General features: G+C 38.4%; 1 protein-coding gene across 4 annotated transcripts in view; it reads left to right on the top strand.

Moving 5' to 3' along the window:
* Nucleotides 1-865: 865 nt before the first annotated feature.
* The window catches only part of arap1 (ArfGAP with RhoGAP domain, ankyrin repeat and PH domain 1), a 58,434-nt gene continuing 40,788 nt past the window's right edge, over nt 866-18,511 (top strand). For 2 of the 4 annotated variants that reach the window (XM_077611252.1, XM_077611251.1), the window contains exons 1-5: nt 867-1,119; nt 10,701-11,763; nt 17,944-18,089; nt 18,174-18,244; nt 18,320-18,402. In XM_077611252.1, coding sequence (XP_077467378.1) covers nt 10,739-11,763; nt 17,944-18,089; nt 18,174-18,244; nt 18,320-18,402 — 1,325 coding nt within the window. In that variant the 5' untranslated portion in view covers nt 867-1,119; nt 10,701-10,738. Of the gene's footprint in view, nt 1,120-10,700; nt 11,764-14,023; nt 14,134-17,943; nt 18,090-18,173; nt 18,245-18,319; nt 18,403-18,511 lie in introns of those variants that run through there. The other 2 variants (XM_077611253.1, XM_077611254.1) reach the window with 2 other exon arrangements.

The raw sequence follows: 18,511 nt of genomic DNA, 5'->3' as shown, positions 1-18,511 counted from the left end.
CAGAGACAGGGGTCACGCTGAATTTGTGGCCAGCCAATTGCAGGGCAGAAGGAGACAAGACAAACAACCAGTCACGCCCACACTCATACCTAGGGGCAAATTAGAGTGTCCAATGAGCCTACCATGCATGTCTTTGGAATGTGGGAGGAAACCAGAGTACTCAGAGAAAACCCACACGGGCCCAGGGAGAACATGCAAACTCCACACAGGTGGACCAACCTGGATTTGAACCCAGGTTTCCCACTGAGGCCGACGCGCTAACCACTCAGCTGCCGGGCCCTCAAGGCAAATACTTGCTCAGATTTTTTTGTACTGCAGCATCCATTAATAAATAGGCGTGTGTTGATGAGTGGTCTCTATGGGCTGATCGCCCACTACCATCAGAAATTGAATTTGAATTGGTAAATTTAAATTCGACTTGCTTAAATTTAGCATTCTATATTCAATTTTTGAATGGCACTGATATTAGCCCATATGCATGCCACATAGTTGTTTCAAATTGTAGGAAAAATATGTTGCGAGTAAACAGATTTGAGTTTATGTAATCCCGCCCTCTTTTGGTTAAAGTAGGCCATGACCATGCAACCAATACAATGCAGTTTACTGGCTTTTATACAAATAACTTTGATTTAATGGTTTATTGAAGGTCCATTGTGCTTTCTGTATTGTTTCTTCTAAGGGGTCTTGTTTGTTTGTAATGGAGATATATGCGGCGAGCACAAGGATAATAAGCGAACTTTGATATAAGTCGTTTTTGTTTTGAGTTGTTAGTCGGCCAGTGCCCCCGCTAGCCACGTGATCACCATTTACCAATAAGGGTTGCGTAAATTACCCTATAATCAGCAAAAGAATCCTGGAAGAAGTGCCCGTCTCCTGTTATGTAAAACAAAAGACTAGACTTGTTACATGCAGTAAAATTATTTTATTTTGAAATACGTAAACGGAACTCAAATGCAACCTTCTTTCAGATGGAGTCAGCGTGAAGCTCTTAGCGTTTGCTGCTGTTTTTCATCCGTGAGAAAATGTACTACACCGCTATTTCATTTCACGGTCGTTGAGAAGGATGACTTGACATCAAATTTGGGGTAAACTTTCTTCACTCAACCGGTTACTAAAAAGGTAAGGCGATTCATTAATAACTTTTTCTTCCAGCACCCCTGGCAGAACAACTTTTTCGAAACAGCTGATAGAAACTAATGATGTACTGGTGCTGTGTGGTGGTTCACACAGCATACAGTCAGTATTATACTGGCTACACTGACAGCTCAATGTGCACTCGTGGAAATGCTTTCTGCCAAATAGCTGTTAAACTAATGACTTTGACGCTGGAATTGTCATTATAACTAGACGCAGGTTGATTGAAATGTTTCTACTTTCTATGTCGACTGCTTAATAATGTTGTTTTACCATGTGGCAAGCCAAGTGGAAGTCTATGAGGTGGATTGATCCTCAGTGGAATTTATTCGGGATAAGCTTCTCACAACGAAACATCATTCAGCAACACTCATTTTATTAAATCGCTGTTTTTTTTATCGTATTGCTTTGAAATGGTCTTTTATGTCGGTTATTCACGAATAAAGTGATGTCATTGTCTGAGAGGAATTTGAGACCATTGTTGGATCTATTCTTTAAATGGTTCATAAAGTAGGACAAAACAAAATAACCAAATGGTAGCATCCAATTGTTCAAACTAGTCATCAGTCATTCCACTTATCTAATTTCCTGGCTTTGGCAACTACGTACAGATCATTTAAACTGGGAGGACTGGGTATGAATATTCATGTTTCAGTAAATTATCAGTCCACTACTGTCAATAGCAGTCAATGAGTTAAGATGAAAGTAGACTGTAATTTTCAACATCTGTGTGTAGAACCCTCCATGGAAATAAAAGTGAATGGTTTTAAACATTTTGTTAAATGCAGTAGAAAATAAGTTTTTGGTCAATAGCAGAAGTACAACTCAATAATGCAACGTCGGTTGGCAATGATGAAGTCAAACGTTTCCTGTAATTCTTGAATGAGATTGCACATACTTTTGCAGGTATTTGAGTCTTCTTATCATGCGAAAACTGCTCCAGTTTTCTTAGGTTTGAAGGGTAAGGACTCTAAGTGCCATGTCCTTTCCAGAGATGTTCAATAGAATTTAGATCAGGACTTGTAGAAGGCCACTTGAGGAAATAATCAAATGTTCTGTGCATAGCCAATCTTGGGTGTTTTTTTTATCTGTGTTCTCTTCTTGCAACTTGCGACTAGGGCCTATCTTTCTCACATAGGGCAGCACATTTATCAACAGAATACCCTAATCGTCTTCTTGCAAAGACATCCTGTGCTAGATACATTAAAGCAGCCCTTGGGTTAAAAAAAAGATTTTCTTTCATCTTACTTAGTAGATAGTCACTATCGTGTGCATTTCTAAGACCACTGTGGTTTCAACCAATTTTACCACATGTAAAAAATAATAACGTGAAACCATAGGACACATTTTCAAAAGCGTTGTGGCTTGTCATAATGCAGTGGGTAAAATTCCAGTCTTGCTCGATTTACACATATGAACTTTCCTTATCCTTCCATTGATGTCATTCAGCTCTTTTCAATGTGCGAAGCTTCAACCTTTCCCCAGGATGTGTTTTGAACAGGGATTTTCTCTCTCTTTATTCATTGCCACTTGGATAACAGTGACCAAATTAGTTCCATTACAACAGGAACAATGCACTTATCCTACTGATTAGATGATCCATTAGATAGCCAGAAGGAGACCTGTACAATATTAGAAATGTAGTTGAACGTTAATGTTGGTATTCTGGTTTTCAGTCACCCAAGTAGCAATGTGTGTCGAATTGCTCTAGCCAATTGGAGTATGTCATACTTGAATAAAGGGCAAAAGCTTTCAAAAAAGCATACAACAGAAACGTGGAGTTACGTATGGAATTATTATATTTCTGACACGTTGTTAAGGCTGATCAAAGGTCTTGCAGTCGATCAGTAAAATATCAGCCTTGATACCTGTGTAATTTTGTATTGCACGCTATTATTGCACCCAGAGACTTGGTGAACACTAGACTGGTACGGACATACTTTGTGGTTGTTATGCTCACGTGACTTCCTATTTGAATTTGCAGGCAAACCCCTTTTGGAACACAAAGAAAATTATTGTACATTTGTGATTTTGTAATAAAACAGAATTCCACTTTTCTTTTTTTTCTTTTTATCTGAAAGTGACAACTTTTGCAGTAATATGAACCATCGAAAAAATCGAGATATTTCGACATTAGAAGCAATATGGCCGCCACAACATCTTAAACTTCTGGTAAGAAAATTGACATTTCTGTCATTAAAAGGGATCAAGTTCTTGTCAAGATAGACATAATTTCCTTATGATAATGACCTAAATAATGTGCAATCCAGCAGCCGATCCTTTCGATTCATACAGTATTTCAGAAATACAAGTTCCGATGATTTGTCTTAAAGATTTTCCCTTCAAAGTAACACATTTGTTCTCCCTATCAAAACCATGAATATGGAGGTGAAAATTGTGAATCAGGGGGCGGCTCATACGAGACAAATTGTAAAATTCAACGGTCTTAAGGCAATGTTAAGGGTACGGCCTATACACGGAGGCGGCTTGTATGCGAGAAAATAAGTTACTTCAACATAACCAGATAATTTTGTAATCTTGATCAATGTTGTGAAATGACAATCTGATTGTATCACATTTATATCTTAGTGTTTCCAACCCTACTTGTGTTTTGCATTTCAGCAGATTGTACAGGTCTTTCTTATAAATTGACTCATTTATTTTTCCTACTCATTTTCATATTATTATTGTTATTATTATTATTATTATTATTATTATTTTTTACACCAGACCATTTTTTGAGACCAGGGATATTGCTATGGCAAATACGCCTCACAATTAAACTAGCCAAACTTTATCTTTAGTCCCATAACATTGCTCTCTCTTTTCTTTTCACTGCCTTACTCACGATTGAGTCATTTAACAAAACATTGGGATTGTTGGCATGTGACAGGAATTGAGGGAAACATCAAGTAGTCCTCACTTACTATTATAATATCTTGCAAAAAATATATAGAACCATTTTGATGTCGCTCTGGAGAAAATTTGATGCCCATGATAATATTTTTTAAGTTAACTACACGGTAGATATCTTCAATTCAATTACTTGTTTGCATACAATAGAATGTGCACAATACCATTTAAGAATTGGGACAGTCTTTGTCGTGCACGGGTGAGAAAGCGCTGAAACGGTCATAGACTGCACACGTTACCAAGGCATGGCAAATTTACAGTCACAGTTCCACACAAGGCAATTCAAAGTGCTTACTAAAGTACTACTAAGTGATTTCATGATGTTTGTTTGTGAGTTTGAATCATGCTGTCTCATTGTGTTACTCAGTGAGGACAAAGTGGGAGCTTTTTCTCGCACAGACACTTGTATGCTTACCAGACTAGTGGACATTTTTGGGATGCATTTCTTTACCGGCAAGACTGAGTCATCATTGAGATGTTGTAGAAAATGGGTTGAAAGCAAACAATATGGGTGAGTGTATGTACTTTTTTAATGGCTGTTCTGAACATTGAAACAGCTTCATGAGAATATGAGACTACTTCATATATCTTGTATATGACGACGGAAGTAGATTTTTGTTTTGTTTTTCTGAATGTTTTTTTAAAAATTCCTGGAATTTACTACTCAATAAAAATCTTGACAGTATAAATGCTCAAATTGATAACATTTTGTATTGGCAAATACAACTATCAACTTTGTTGGATGCTGATATGTTGTGGAATTATCTGGAGATGCATGGTGATAATAGAGTACGAGAACAAAATCATCATTGATCTCAACTGATGAGCTGCTCCTGTTTACATGAGACCTCAATGACATGTCTGACTCAAATCAGTCAACCATTGAAAACAGCACAGGCTGCAAAATTACGGCAGAAATAAACCAGATCATGGCCATATCTGTAAAGGGAATATAGTATTTCTTTGGATATTCTCTCATCTCATTTTCTGAACCGCTTTATCCTCATTAGGGTCACGGGGGCTGCTGGAGCCTATCCCAGCTGACTCCGAGCCAGAGGCAGGGGACACCCTGAATCGGTGGCCAGCCGATTGCAGGGCACAAGGAGACGGACAACCATGCACACTCACACCCATACCTAGGGGCAATTTAGAGTGTGGAATCAGCCTACCGTTCATGTGGGGCAAACGTGCTAACCACTCGCGCCACCGGGCCGTCCTTCTTTGGATATCACAAAACTAACTTGAAATGACTTTCATATCTCAGTTAGATGCATGATACAGCGTAGTATTTTTGTTTTGTTTTATTTTTAAGAATTTATTTAAATTAAGTGTATACAAAACGGGCCAGGTTCCAGGCCAACAAGTTAAAAACCACAAAACTATAGAAAGTGGTTGAATAGATTTTGATTCATCATTAAAGAGAAATGTGAAGAAACACTTTGCGTTAAACATATACACCAATGTTAGAAAATATGCAGTAGGACATTTTAGAAAACAGTTTTTAAGTCTATAGTAAAATGGGTGAAGACTGAATGAACGTTTTCAATCAAACAATTTAAAGCGGTAATATCTTCATTAGACCTGGTCAATGAAATGAGACTAGTAATTATCATCAAATAATTTTTGTCAACAATAATAATAAAAACTTTCAATAAAAGTAGATCAATATTAACTGCAATTACACTACTCCAACACTACAAGAATGTTGGCACTGATGCATCATGAACGTTAGTTCCAGACCAACGTTCAACGATGGTGAGGCGCAGCTAAACATTTAGCAGCAGAGTTAGCAATAGAAAAGTGCACACAAAGCATGAAAGTGAAATGACTATAACGATGAGCGGTTGTGAGATGCAGGACAACACCGAGCCGACCCACTAAAAGATCCAAGTTAAGTCTCCCTGCCGTCTTTATCTTTCCTTATGAATGCATGTGAGGCACACTGAGCTCAAACACGATTGACTGAACCTCAGCAGCGCCTCAACATTTTATTCATATGTTATGAAAACATTGCAAAAATCAAAAACGTTTAAACTTGGGTTCAGTTCATCCAACTTTTAATTTAATTTAAATTGCTACATGTGAGGTAACTTTACATTTTTTCTTTTTGTGGGGCTGTGATGATATCTTCAGTTGATGTTTTATTTTGTATTGCGCAGCAACTTTTGATTTTAAGGCAAAGATGCCTGTCAAAATTGCTGCAGGTTTTTATTGTTCATTCCTTTTCATAGTGTAATGAAGGAATTGTCCTATCTTTCTTACACAATAGAACAACCAAACACTTAAAAGTCATCATATTTTATATTCTCATGTTTTAAAGTAAGTTATTGTAGTTAGTTTTCATAATTGAATAACGAGGAAAATAATTTATTCACTTATTCACAGACATTTTGACATTTCAAATTTGAAAGACAAAAGATGTGATTGTTGTCGTATTAATTATCCATATCGACAGATAGGGATATCTATTTTTTAATCAAGATAACATTTTTTGTCATATCACCCAGGCCCACTCTTCTTAAAATAATAAAATATAATATGCCCAAAATAATATAGAAATGTGCCTGTGTGCTTAATATTGTGGCTTGTGAATGTGACTTGCTTGAAATTTAACACAATCTCACAGATTTTCATTTCCCAGATCTGTAACAGACTGTGACCTTTAACCTCAATAGTTTTTCTGATGCGTCGTTAAAAGGAAAGCCTGGTGCTGCATGTCCACATCCTTGCTCAGCATGTGCCCAAAAGGGAGTGTGAAGCCTAAAACACTGCCTGAGGAATCCCATAACCTATTCATACAGATTATTAAGTGACTACTTGTTTTAGAATGTGTGACCAGCGGCTAACAGTGTTCCCCCACCGTGTGTGTGTGCACGGACTTACCCGAGCAACAGACTGGTCTATTGTAAACCCTGCACAGAGACCCCCTTATTGGCTGTTTTGTATCCGAGAGGGAAGCAGTGGGATGTGAATAAGAAGACAATAGGAGAGAGTGGGGACATAAATTATAATTGAAATGTGCAGAAAACAAAACACTGCTGCAGAAAACTATAGTGGCATACCTTTCATCTTATGTTTTTCCTGTATTTCATACGTTTTTTTTATCATTTCAAATTGTGTATGCTGTATAACCACTTTTATACAGGATTTTTCCAAAGTTCGTTTTTTTTTCAAGCAATCTCATTTTACCCATTTTGGCTATAATCCGGATCGTCTCGGTCACTGGTAGCAGACAAAAACGTCATCGTCTAGTACTAATCATCATGCTTGAAGCGTGATATGTGCACGTGCATTCGCCTTTCACACGTCCGCCTTTTCACTGTCAGCAAGCAATGTACCCAGACAGTCAAGCTGTCAGCGTCATTCAGCGACATCTACAGAATCTGGAATTTAGTGCATACTGATTGGGCACTCCATCTACTTTGGAGAAAATTTTAGACTTAAGTGCGCCCTATGTGAGTAACTATGTGCTGCGTTGCATTTGTACGCTTTTTTTTTGCTTAATAAGGGGAATTGCAATCATTAATAAGGGGAGCAATTGGCCGAGGTTGACAGGTCTGTAGTGGATTATTAAAAAAAAATGGTGAATTTGAAAAGGATGTAGGAAGTTACACAAATGGCATACCTCACTGTCAACCTCAGCATTTTTAAGAATATGTTGACATTTTGGGTAAGTAATTGTTTGCTCAGTAAAGATATGATCTCTGGTTCACAGCTTCACAGTGGTACAGTTTAGACCACTCAAATCCGGAACAGGAGATGCCCAGTTGCTTATCATGTTTGGTATCATAAATATTACGTGTATGCCCAGCTGTCAACATCTTGGTTCACAGTTCACAATATAGCTCAACATTTATGGCATTGTTAAGTTTTGGGTAGCACATCTGAGCCCTTGAGTTGGAAACTCCGTTCTGGGTCTTACTCTGTGGAGTTCCGTTTTGCTTCCATGCTTTTATATTTATTTTTCTACAGGCTCTTCAGTTTCCTCCTTTATTTATGTGGGGATCACACACATGAGAATTGCTAGCAGAAATAATAAATGGTTTTGACAGTTACCATTGTCGATCCTAAGTACTTTGAAAGCAGATCTTGTACCTGACGAGAAAGAAGTGGACTTTAATCGAAATGGGAAATCTGGCTCAAATTCGTAATGATTACCACTATATCTGCCTGTTGTGTTAGAAGGATAGTGGACAGCAAATCATAAGCAGGCCTCATACAAAAGACTGGGTGTACTCATGCTTTCTTTTGTAGTCTTTGGCACAAGACATACAGACATGCCTGAATCATGCTTCACCCAGATCGTTGTGCCATTATTTTCACGGAGGACTCAGACTTGTTGCAAACAAAATGCATTCCCTTACTGCCACATCAACATATAAATCTTTACCAAACATTAACACGACAGGCAAAAGTAGTAAAGAAAAAAAATGCAACCTACAAGGGTAGTAAGACCATATTCCCCAGATAAAACCATCGATGTCCTCTTAAAGAGGAAATAAGTCTTCTAAATTTATCACCACAAAGAAGAGCGTTGTGAGCAACAGTAGCAAATTAGGCTAACAAAATGAATGCAAATGCCATTAATCTGCCCCACTCCTAAAACCAACACCTGAGGTGCAGAATGAAGATTAAGGAGTGAAATGCTTCATTAGATGAAGTTTTGTGTTTTCTTAAAGCTCAAGATCTGGAAATCAAGTATTTATGCTTGTGTAACATTTGTGTGTTTACATGTGCCATTTTAATGAGAATTACAGTAGCTTTGAGGCTTACTATCACATGGTGGGGTATGGCTCCATTACTGAGATCAATAGATTTGATTTTGCTGAGCAACAAACCTAGATTCATTTTCTTTGTTTGAAAAAACAACAACAACACAAACAGTTTTAAGCGCATTTAACCATTGGCCCGAAAACTCCAGTTGTTACCGAGTAACGTCACTGGCGACTTTCATTCGTGTTTTGTAGAAAATTGGAACAGCAAAAACACTGCCAGTACGAGCAACAAAATTCACTTGGCTTTAGCTGGCGTTGTTGCCCCGGCCAGCATTGCCAAAAATGCTATGGTGTTTCACCCTCCCTTTGGAACTAGTATGATACATCCTCATGTTTTCGGGACTTATGACCAACTTTCAATTTTGCCTATGCTGTTTCTATTGAGTCCTACGCCCACTTCTGCCTCCTGTACTCTTGTGATGTCAATAGTTTTAAGAAATGGTGATGGTATTATCAATAATTTTTTGGGTACAATTTATTCAAATTAATTAATTTTTTTTGAATTATTTATTTTTTTAAACTCAGTTTTTCTAAATAGTTTATTTTCCTGTTTTTTGTGAATTTTCTTTCCCAACTCCGTTTTTTTCTGATTAGTAATTTATTTTCAGAGTTGTTTTTTTGAATTAATATTTTTGTTTAATCTCCGTTTCTCTGATTAATTTATTTTCAGAGTTTTTTTTTTAATTAATATTTTTGTTAAATCTCCGTTTCTCTGATTAATTTATTTTGAAGTTTTTTTTTTAAATTATTAAACCTTTGAAAGGAAATTGCACTTGTTTCACCATTATTCACTGCTGAGTAGTATTTCACTAATTCTGTAGTCTGTTCACTTGCCTCTTTAGTTCAGACTTTCATTACTGCTGCCACATATTTTGTTTTTGTCCAGCCAACATTTACAGGTCTCTGCACTAACTTATGACTAATGAATCGCGTCGCTGTTATGGCTGTGAAAACCCCTCAAAGTGTACTTGATTGCTAAATATCCTTACTTTCGGAACAGGACAGACACTTTTTTTTCGCACATGATGATTGTAGTTGACATTAGGACATGCCAAGTTTCCAAATGCATGTTTGTTAAAATCTATGTTGGAGGATTTATATGCATATTGTGTCACAAATCTATTTGGATGCAAGATGTTAAATGCTGCAAGAGGGATCTGTTTGAGTGTGATAAACTGGTCATGCCGTGTGTGCGCCAACGTTTATGGTGTAAGTCGTACTTCCTATTTAAGAGCTTGGTTGCATTGTTTGATTGTGTATGTTCGTTAAGCTGTGTATGATCATGAAATAATCTGGAAAAAGCACTAATAATTTAAGGCATCATTACCTTGGCTACACTTCTGGCTTATAGGTAAGTATAAATTAACAATTGCATTTAGATGAATAGTTCAATATAATATTTGAACTCTGAACTACCTTTTAGCTCTCATAGACCAAAAATCAGGGAGAGATGCTGATTATAGTAAAATAGGTAAAAATATATTACTTGTATGTATTCTACGTATTAACACTTCCCTGTTTTGTTAATACTTCCCTTTTGACATTAGACATGAGTGCCTTTTCATAGGCTGAACAAATAAGCAAAAATGATTGCACTATTTACACAGTTTGTATAAATAAAAATAAAACATCGGCAAAATTATTGATGGATAAATCCATTTGAATTCCATTTTAGTCAGTTTTTTGGAAGAAAGTACTTATTTCATTTGCGTTCATCCATTTTTTATAGTGCTCTCTTGATGCAATAGAAACTACTGTAAATTAGGACTTTAGGCGTTTATAATCTTGTTGGATGAAACTGGTATTTTTTTGGCTTTAAAATGAGGCACAAGAGTTCTGAAAAGTAGCACTAATACTTTTCAACTCCTTTTTTCACAGAGTGAACTATGATCTGAGGTGTGAAACACTGCAATGCCATGTCTCAGCCTGAATCTGATGTCGCTGTGTGGGACTGGTTAAGTGGGCTTCGTCTCGAACAGTATTGTAAAGCCTTTCAGACTGCAGGCCTGTCAGTCTTCTCAGAATGCCAAAATCTTACCCCAGACCAGTTGGAGCAGATGGGAGTATCACTTCCAGGTCACCGCAGACGGATCCTGGCCAGCCTGGTGAAAACACGAGATGTCCCTTCACCACAATTTGAATCAAAGTCAATCGTGGTACAGGCTGTGAGAGGCGAGGGAGATCAGCCTATGGAGGAGACTGGACCCTTAAGTGGGAAAGCAATCTCGCTAATGAATGATAAAGCTTTTCAAAACGAAGCGCAGAAAGAAAATGCAAAAACCCCCGAACCTGCTGTACGCAAAGAGAGAGAAAAACCTGTCCCTAGGGACAGACCAGCCTCTAGGGTAACGGAGGACACTGCAGAGGCAGGCAGGGTGATCACAACTGTTAAAACTAATGAAGCGGACAGGGATGCAGAGAGAAAGTGTCCAGTTCCAAAAGAGAGGACACGGTTCCGCTCCAGTGCCCCAATCCTATTGGACTCTGAACCCAGCTCCCTCATTTTCCCAGCTAGCGAAACCTCTTTCCCACCAGTGCCTCCACGGAGCAACTTAAACTGCCCTCCGCAACGCTTCACATTGGCCTTGACACCCTCAACCTTAGCACAAAGCCCCACCTCACCTCAACACACCACGTCCATCAAAGAAGTGGGTTTTCAGGTTCGATCATCATCCAACAACTCCAGTCCAAACGAAACAACAGAAGCTGACCACAGACCTTATGTCATCCCCTGCCAAAGTCAACCACAAACCTTTTCCCTTCACATGCATGCGCAGGATTCAAAAAACAATGGAACACCAAAAATGTGCCCCATGGACCTTGCCATTACCCCCAAGGATGAGAGAAATGCTCCTCCTCTTCCTCCAAAAGTAGGGTCTACATCAAGAGTGCCCCCAAAAATTCCAAGCAGGCATCCTGTACTGTCTTCAAGAATTGATAGGTAAGTTTGCTACTCTTTACATAGCACCAATGAACATTGCTGGACTGCAGGTACATGGTATCAGGCTACACAGTGACTGAACAAATATACTTTAGTCATCATCAGAGTCAGAACATTTTGTTTAGGAAATCAATTGCTTAGGTCAAAACCTTTACCTCAGTTATGCAATAGTGGAGAGAAGTGTGCACACAAACTAACCAAGAATGAGACACAAGCAAGCTATAAAAAAAGGAGAAGTGCGGACAGATCGAATTCCAAGCAAAGAAAAAATAAGCTATATTTAAGATATGCTTTTGTATCAAGTCGCCTCGTGGTATAGACATTCACACGCCTGACTTCGATGCGGGCAGGCGCGGGCTCGATTCCCGCTGGTGGTAGTATGATTGTGAGTACGTATGGCCGTTTGTTTCTCTGTGTGCCCTACGGCTGACTGGCGATCAGTGTACTCCCTTTCGCCTTAAGTCAGCTGAGCTGGGTTAGGCTCCAGCAAACCCCCAACCCTTTGCGCGGTATGGAAAATGAATGAATAAATGTTTTTTATCATTTTTTTCTTTTCTTAACTTAAAAACAAAACGGAAGTTTCAAAGTTTTTTTTTTTTTATAAAGAAGTTCATTAGGACACATTATATTTATAGACAAGGTAAGGGTGTTATTCAGTTTAGTCTCGCACCAAATCAAATCTGGCAAGGAGATTTTCATTGGTCTTGTTTCTTATGATTAGGTATTCTTTTAAGTGTATGTCATTCATATACCCATGTCTACTAAAACCTCTAGGCCAGTGGTTCTTAACCTTGTTGGAGCTACCGAACCCCACCAGTTTCATATGAGCATTCACTGAACTACTTTTGTGTAAAATAAAATATGATTTTTTTTTTCAAATTCAAGACATATAAATTCCTTGCAGCACTGATTGGCCAAGCAATGTCACATGACCATCTGCAGCCAGTGATGGTCAAGCGGGGCATGTTATCTTGAAAAGACATGTTGAGTCGATGTGTCTTGACCTCCGTAGCAGAGGCTCCACCGAACCCCTGAGACCGACTCACCGAACTCCTAGGGTTCGATCGAACCCAGGTTAAGAACCACTAGTCTAAGCTGTAAATAAAGCAGATGTATCATTGAGAAAAAGCTGTTTTAAGACGAAAATAGTGCCATCTTTTGTACACACTGTGCTTCCCAATCCATCCTGAAGTGGAGACCACTGTTTCCCAAACCTCTGCATTGAGAAAAAATCTCTAGGGTCACTACTAGCTGAAAATCTTATTCAAAACTATGTTGCCTGTTCTCATCAAGGTTTTATCATCAGGATTAAAACAAACTCCATAAATTATTCCAAAATCAAATTTTTCACACCGACTAATGTGAGCAAAAGTTGTGCTTTCAGTAATGTAGAAATAAGTGATGTAAGTAAATTTCATAATGTAATGACTTTTGGTCCCAATATCACCTAAATCTTCTTATATTACGTGAAAACCAATGTTGTGCAACTTTACGTTGCCAAAAGCTGATGGCTTTGAAACCATACAACTTAAATCTTGTGACATTAAGACTTTTTTTAATCCCAATTTTACTTAAATCTTCTAACTTTCCAGCAGTTTTTTACTCAACAGACTCAGCGTCGACAAAAGTTGAAGCCCGTGAAACCATGCAACTTTCGTTTCACGTTACATAAAAGTAAGAAACAAAATGACTTTAATCTTATAATATTACGATTTGAATGTTGTAATAGTACAATCTATGATTTAATCTTCGTCATATTTCGAATTTAAGCTTGTAATAGTTAGATCTTAATCTCATAATATTATTTTTTTTCTATTGTAGTATGACATTTTTTTTACTTTTGTAACATAACTATTGTAATTCTAATTTAATTTACCACGACACACCTGACCATCGCTTATGGCACAGTGGTTGGGAAACACTGCTGTAGACAATGGCATGCATTTTTCTATTGCGCACCAGTGTTTTGGTAGATATGTAAGTCACTAGTAGTGGCACACTAATCCTTTTAGGGAGCACACAGTCTTTGCCTTCTCTTCGCTACAGGAAGTAGCAGCAATGAGAGGGAGGAAGTCAAAGTACAGGACAGAATCGTCCAAAACACTGCAAGTGATATAGATTAGAGAGTGCGGAATAGATGGAGAAGTGATTTTCATTTTCTCCACTGTTTCTTCACAGTTTTGCGTGTGACGGTTCATATTCACATGCTCTTTTGTGTCGTCAGTGTTCTTAGTTGCCGCCTACTCATTTTCTGGTGAACTGGTCATTTCCTCCCCTCTCTGTTTCTGCCTTTTATTTTCCCGACCAACGTATCTTTGAAATTGATCATATCATCACAAAAGAGGACTTCTTTTTAACGTCACAGAGCAGGTATCACTATTTCTTCCTTTCTTACAAATGTTCGTGCTGAAATTTCTCCCATTCGCATCTCATAGAAGACTTATGAACTCTGCTTTCATCTATTTTCATGTTACAGAAGTGAAGTGCCCTTAGCTGCTGTGTTTTCATGTTTGGGACACCAAGTTTTAGGCTAGCTCAAATCTGAATGTACTTGAAGGATGCTCAAGCTATTTTTGTTTCAAAGATCATGCTAATGTTTGATTAAAAAGTTAGCCATGATTCTGTTTTCGGTAACTGTAGTTGAAATATGCAAAGACTTCCCTTCTCGCACATCATTAAAATTGGGGCGTCAAGAAAGGGTATGGTAGGTTGTTGCTTTGTAGTTGGGTTTTACTTTTCGGTAGAAGCCTGTAAAATTCTACACACCCCAGGAGAACTCACTTCTGAAATGGCACTTGACATTGGAAGAAAGCGGCTCTTTGCGAAGATGAGTAAATATGTATATATTTTTTTCCATATAGTATAAATACTACTGAATGAACCAGCATTTTTATGAGAAAAATACGTACACAAGCTGGTGAACTTTCGGATTATTCCCTCGGGGGTCGTGGCGGCAAAACTGTAGAAGTATAACAAAATAAGTGTACCCATTCCCTTTGCTGATCTTTCTCTGCAAAATAGGAGGAACTGTGTGAAAATGCTTGTTTCCTGTCATTGGACTATATTAGGGAGGTGGTGTATTGAGAATAGTCTTAAACTCATGAGAATATGAGGGTTAGACATCATGATTGCGTTGACGTCATGTGGCGCTTTCACAATATTTTATTCTTCATTCTTTGTGAATATGTTATGTCACTTCTCTTGTCTTGAGAACAGTTTATGCAGAACCTAAATCTTGATCCCTTTGTCAGTTCTTTGTAACCAATTCAAATGTAGGAGGCTACACAGCTAAGGTATTTTTATGAATTAAATAACCATATATTTGTTGCAAAATGAGATGAGTCCGACCACAGTGGTGTCATCGGCAAATTTGATGATGGAGTTAGACTGGTGGGTCGGTGTACAGTCGTATGTGTACATAAGATGACTCAGTACACAGCCTTGAGGGGAGCCAGTACTCGGTGTAATGGAGGAAGAGAGGTGGGGACCAAGTCTAACAGTTTGTGATCGGTTGGTTAAGAAGTTCTTAATCCAGTAGCAGATGGAAGAGCATAGTCCACAGTGGGAGAGTTTGTCAGCCAGAATGTCCGGTATTATCGTGTTGAAGGCTGAGCTATAGTCAATGAAAAGCATCCTCACGTAATTCCCATGGTGCTCCAGGTGGCTCAGTGCTGTCTGTAGAGCTATGGCGATAGCGTCCTCAGTGGACCTGTTTGCTCTATAAGCAAACTGGTGAGGGTCAACTGAGGGAGGGATTGTATTCCTGATATGGCGGGCGACCAACTTTTCAAAGCATTTCATGATTACAGGCGTGAGTGCAACAGGCCTATAGTCATTCAGGCTGTCAATGTTTGGCTTTTTTGGGACAGGGATAATGGTGGCAGATTTCAGGCAGGATGGAATGATGGATTGTTGCAGGGAACAATTGAAATTTTTGTGAAAACACCAGCCAGCTGGTCAGCACAGGCTTTGAGCACCTTCCCAGGTACTCCGTCGGGGCCAGCAGCCTTCCTACAGTACAAATGTGCTACTTTGAAGGGAAAATCTTAAGAAAAATCATCGGACGTGGTATTTCTGAGATACTGTATGAATCAAAAGGATTGTCTGCTGGATTGCACATTCCATTGCATGTTCCGAAAGGGTGTTGCCGGCACGTGGACAAATTCAAAAAGGAAGTTACGTGAGCAGTAAAACCAGGAAGTGTGTCCGTAGTGGTCTAGTTTGTCATACCACCCCTAATCACCAAGTCTCTGGATGCAATAATAGAATTAGATACATTACGCAGGTATCAAGGCTGATATTTTAATGATCGACCGCAAGACCTTCGATTAGCCTTAACAACTATTGGGGTGCGCTGACATGGTAAACACTACGAAAACATATATCAAGGCTACTCACTTCTGGCCAGCCAGAGCACGTTTAACTACCGGTACGATGGCGGCGCCCTGAGCAAGCAATGGCAGGCACAAGTAAGTGAGTTTTTCAAGTTTTATGCAAGATATTATATTTTTTTTCTTGAATTTCCTTTTAGCCGTCAAAATCATTTTTGTTTAGCGTTTTCTCAATTTTGAAATAAATAACCGTATCGGCTGCCTTGTCATGAATGTCAAGTGTAATTTGTGCAAAAAAGCCGTACCCTTGACTGTCATCTTTTTTTTGTTACAAATATGGCTTATATGTGAGAAAATATGGTACTTGTAATTCTGGAAAATTTTAAGTTATCAGTCAACCCAGCTAGTTGTTTCTTTAAATGTTGGTGGTAGCTAGAGTTCACAGAAAAATTAAATGCAAATTTAACGCCGTAAAGCAGGTGGCAAGATTTCAACTCCAAAGGTTAATAAACCTCTGAAGTCCATGTGCAAACATTTCAGTTTTTGTGCAACTGTTTGCTTCAGTCGTGAGCACTACATCCTTACTTCTGTCGTCACCGTCATAATATTTCATCCTTCTAGCAAGAGCACAATAAATTGAACATGCACAACTGCATCCTACCATAAAGTGCATAGGGCTCGACGATTTCAGAAAATGAACTTCTATATTAGTTAGTGCCTTCAATGTAATATAAATTAATGATGATTCAGTAAATTATATTTTATCTAAAAAATACTACCTTAATAATTATTTGTTTAGTTTTTCTCCAAAAACGACAGGTGGAGTAAAATTCTCATTCTAGACACATGCATAGCTTGACATTACCTCAGATTTGTGCAGTCCTAAGTAAAAAATGAGCCAGCTAACTGGGTTTTATTAGTGATTGACACTAGTTATGTGAAATGGATAATTGACAATAGACATGACTTGATCTCAAAAAAGAAGGAAATGTATTAATGTTCGTATTACATTAAATATAATGCAATATTTTAAGTGGAGGTTGTCAGTCTCTGTGCCGTGCGATTGGTTGGCTACCCTTGTAATGATAAGCAATATGGATAATGAAAGAATGAATTATTATTTTAAATGGTGCACCTTTATTTCATTGTTCCTGATTTTTTTCTGTGTTTTTGTCTTTGTTTGAAGGCGTGAAGGACCTTGAGGGTTAATTTCAGTCTTGAACCACGAGAGTATATGCTTGGAAAAAAACATACTTGTGCTATACTCCCTCTTATCTTGCAATGGGAGGAATTTCATAAAGAGTGGGATATGGAATATTGATTTATGTTAAACAAATCTTTCAAAAACATTTCTTCAACAGAATTTAGGCATTTAATGTGCATTGGATCGTATGCTGTTTACACATACAGTATTATCTCACAGGACGGTGCATGTTCAAACTTGTTGCCAAATGAGAGATGGGATAATATGTGACAGAAATAGCTCAGAGACAGGTTTTGTGAGTGGGGATTCATAATTTTTTAATCATGGTGTACACTGACTCAGGAGCAGCTATCAGAACTGTGGGAGGCAGTTCTCCAACCATAGGTTGCCATTGTTTAGAATACTTTTGTTTATGCCATGGCTGTAAACTAATCCCATTTTTCCCCTTTCCAATGGAATGAGAAAGGACTGAACAGTTTGCTTTAAGTATTTGTTTCCCCCTCCAACAGAAGATGGATAGAATCAACCATCTGTGGGTTTTTTTCCTGCGACCTCCTGACACTATGGTCCTAGAGGACTCCTTTCTTACTCCCCAAACTTCTGTTGACCACTCATTTTCTCCTTTGTCCCCAATCCTCCTCCTAGCAAGACGGATGAACTCCTTCAAGCCCAAACTCCGAAGGCTCTACCTCGTACCATGACGTCTCCTACTCAAGAGGTCAAACAGTCGAACGAATCTGCTCATCAAGGAGCTCTGCCCAGGAAAACAATCCCCCGCCTTCCTGAGACATGTAAGTAGATGACTATGAATGATTACACTTCATGTCTCCTCGTATACGATTTGCTTGACCGGTTTTCATCATTGATTCCACCAGATAGTGATTCTGATGACTCTGAAGAAACGGATGCATGCTATGCCAGTGTTCATTCAGTGAAAGATGAGAGGGTACTTAGCTGTTAACAGTTGTTGTACTAGCTTTGTTTATTTATAACTTTAATGAATAACAACAATCTCATCTAGGAAATGTTCCTGCAAGTACCTCCTCTAGCAAAGGGGCGATACTCTTCGTTATGCAGTGATGACGAACTACTGGATGAGGATGAGTGAGTCATATGTGACATTTCACATTCACACAAACGCAAGAGAAACTGGTGTTACTAATTCAGGGTATATTGCCCCAGATGTGTTATGTTTTAGGAATGCAGTTAGGGC

This window comes from Stigmatopora argus, chromosome 10, assembly GCF_051989625.1.
Source record: "Stigmatopora argus isolate UIUO_Sarg chromosome 10, RoL_Sarg_1.0, whole genome shotgun sequence".
Classification (NCBI taxonomy): Eukaryota; Metazoa; Chordata; class Actinopteri; order Syngnathiformes; family Syngnathidae; genus Stigmatopora; species Stigmatopora argus.
The sequence above is the reverse complement of the archived record's forward strand: the minus strand, read 5'-3'. Positions and strand labels throughout refer to the sequence as shown.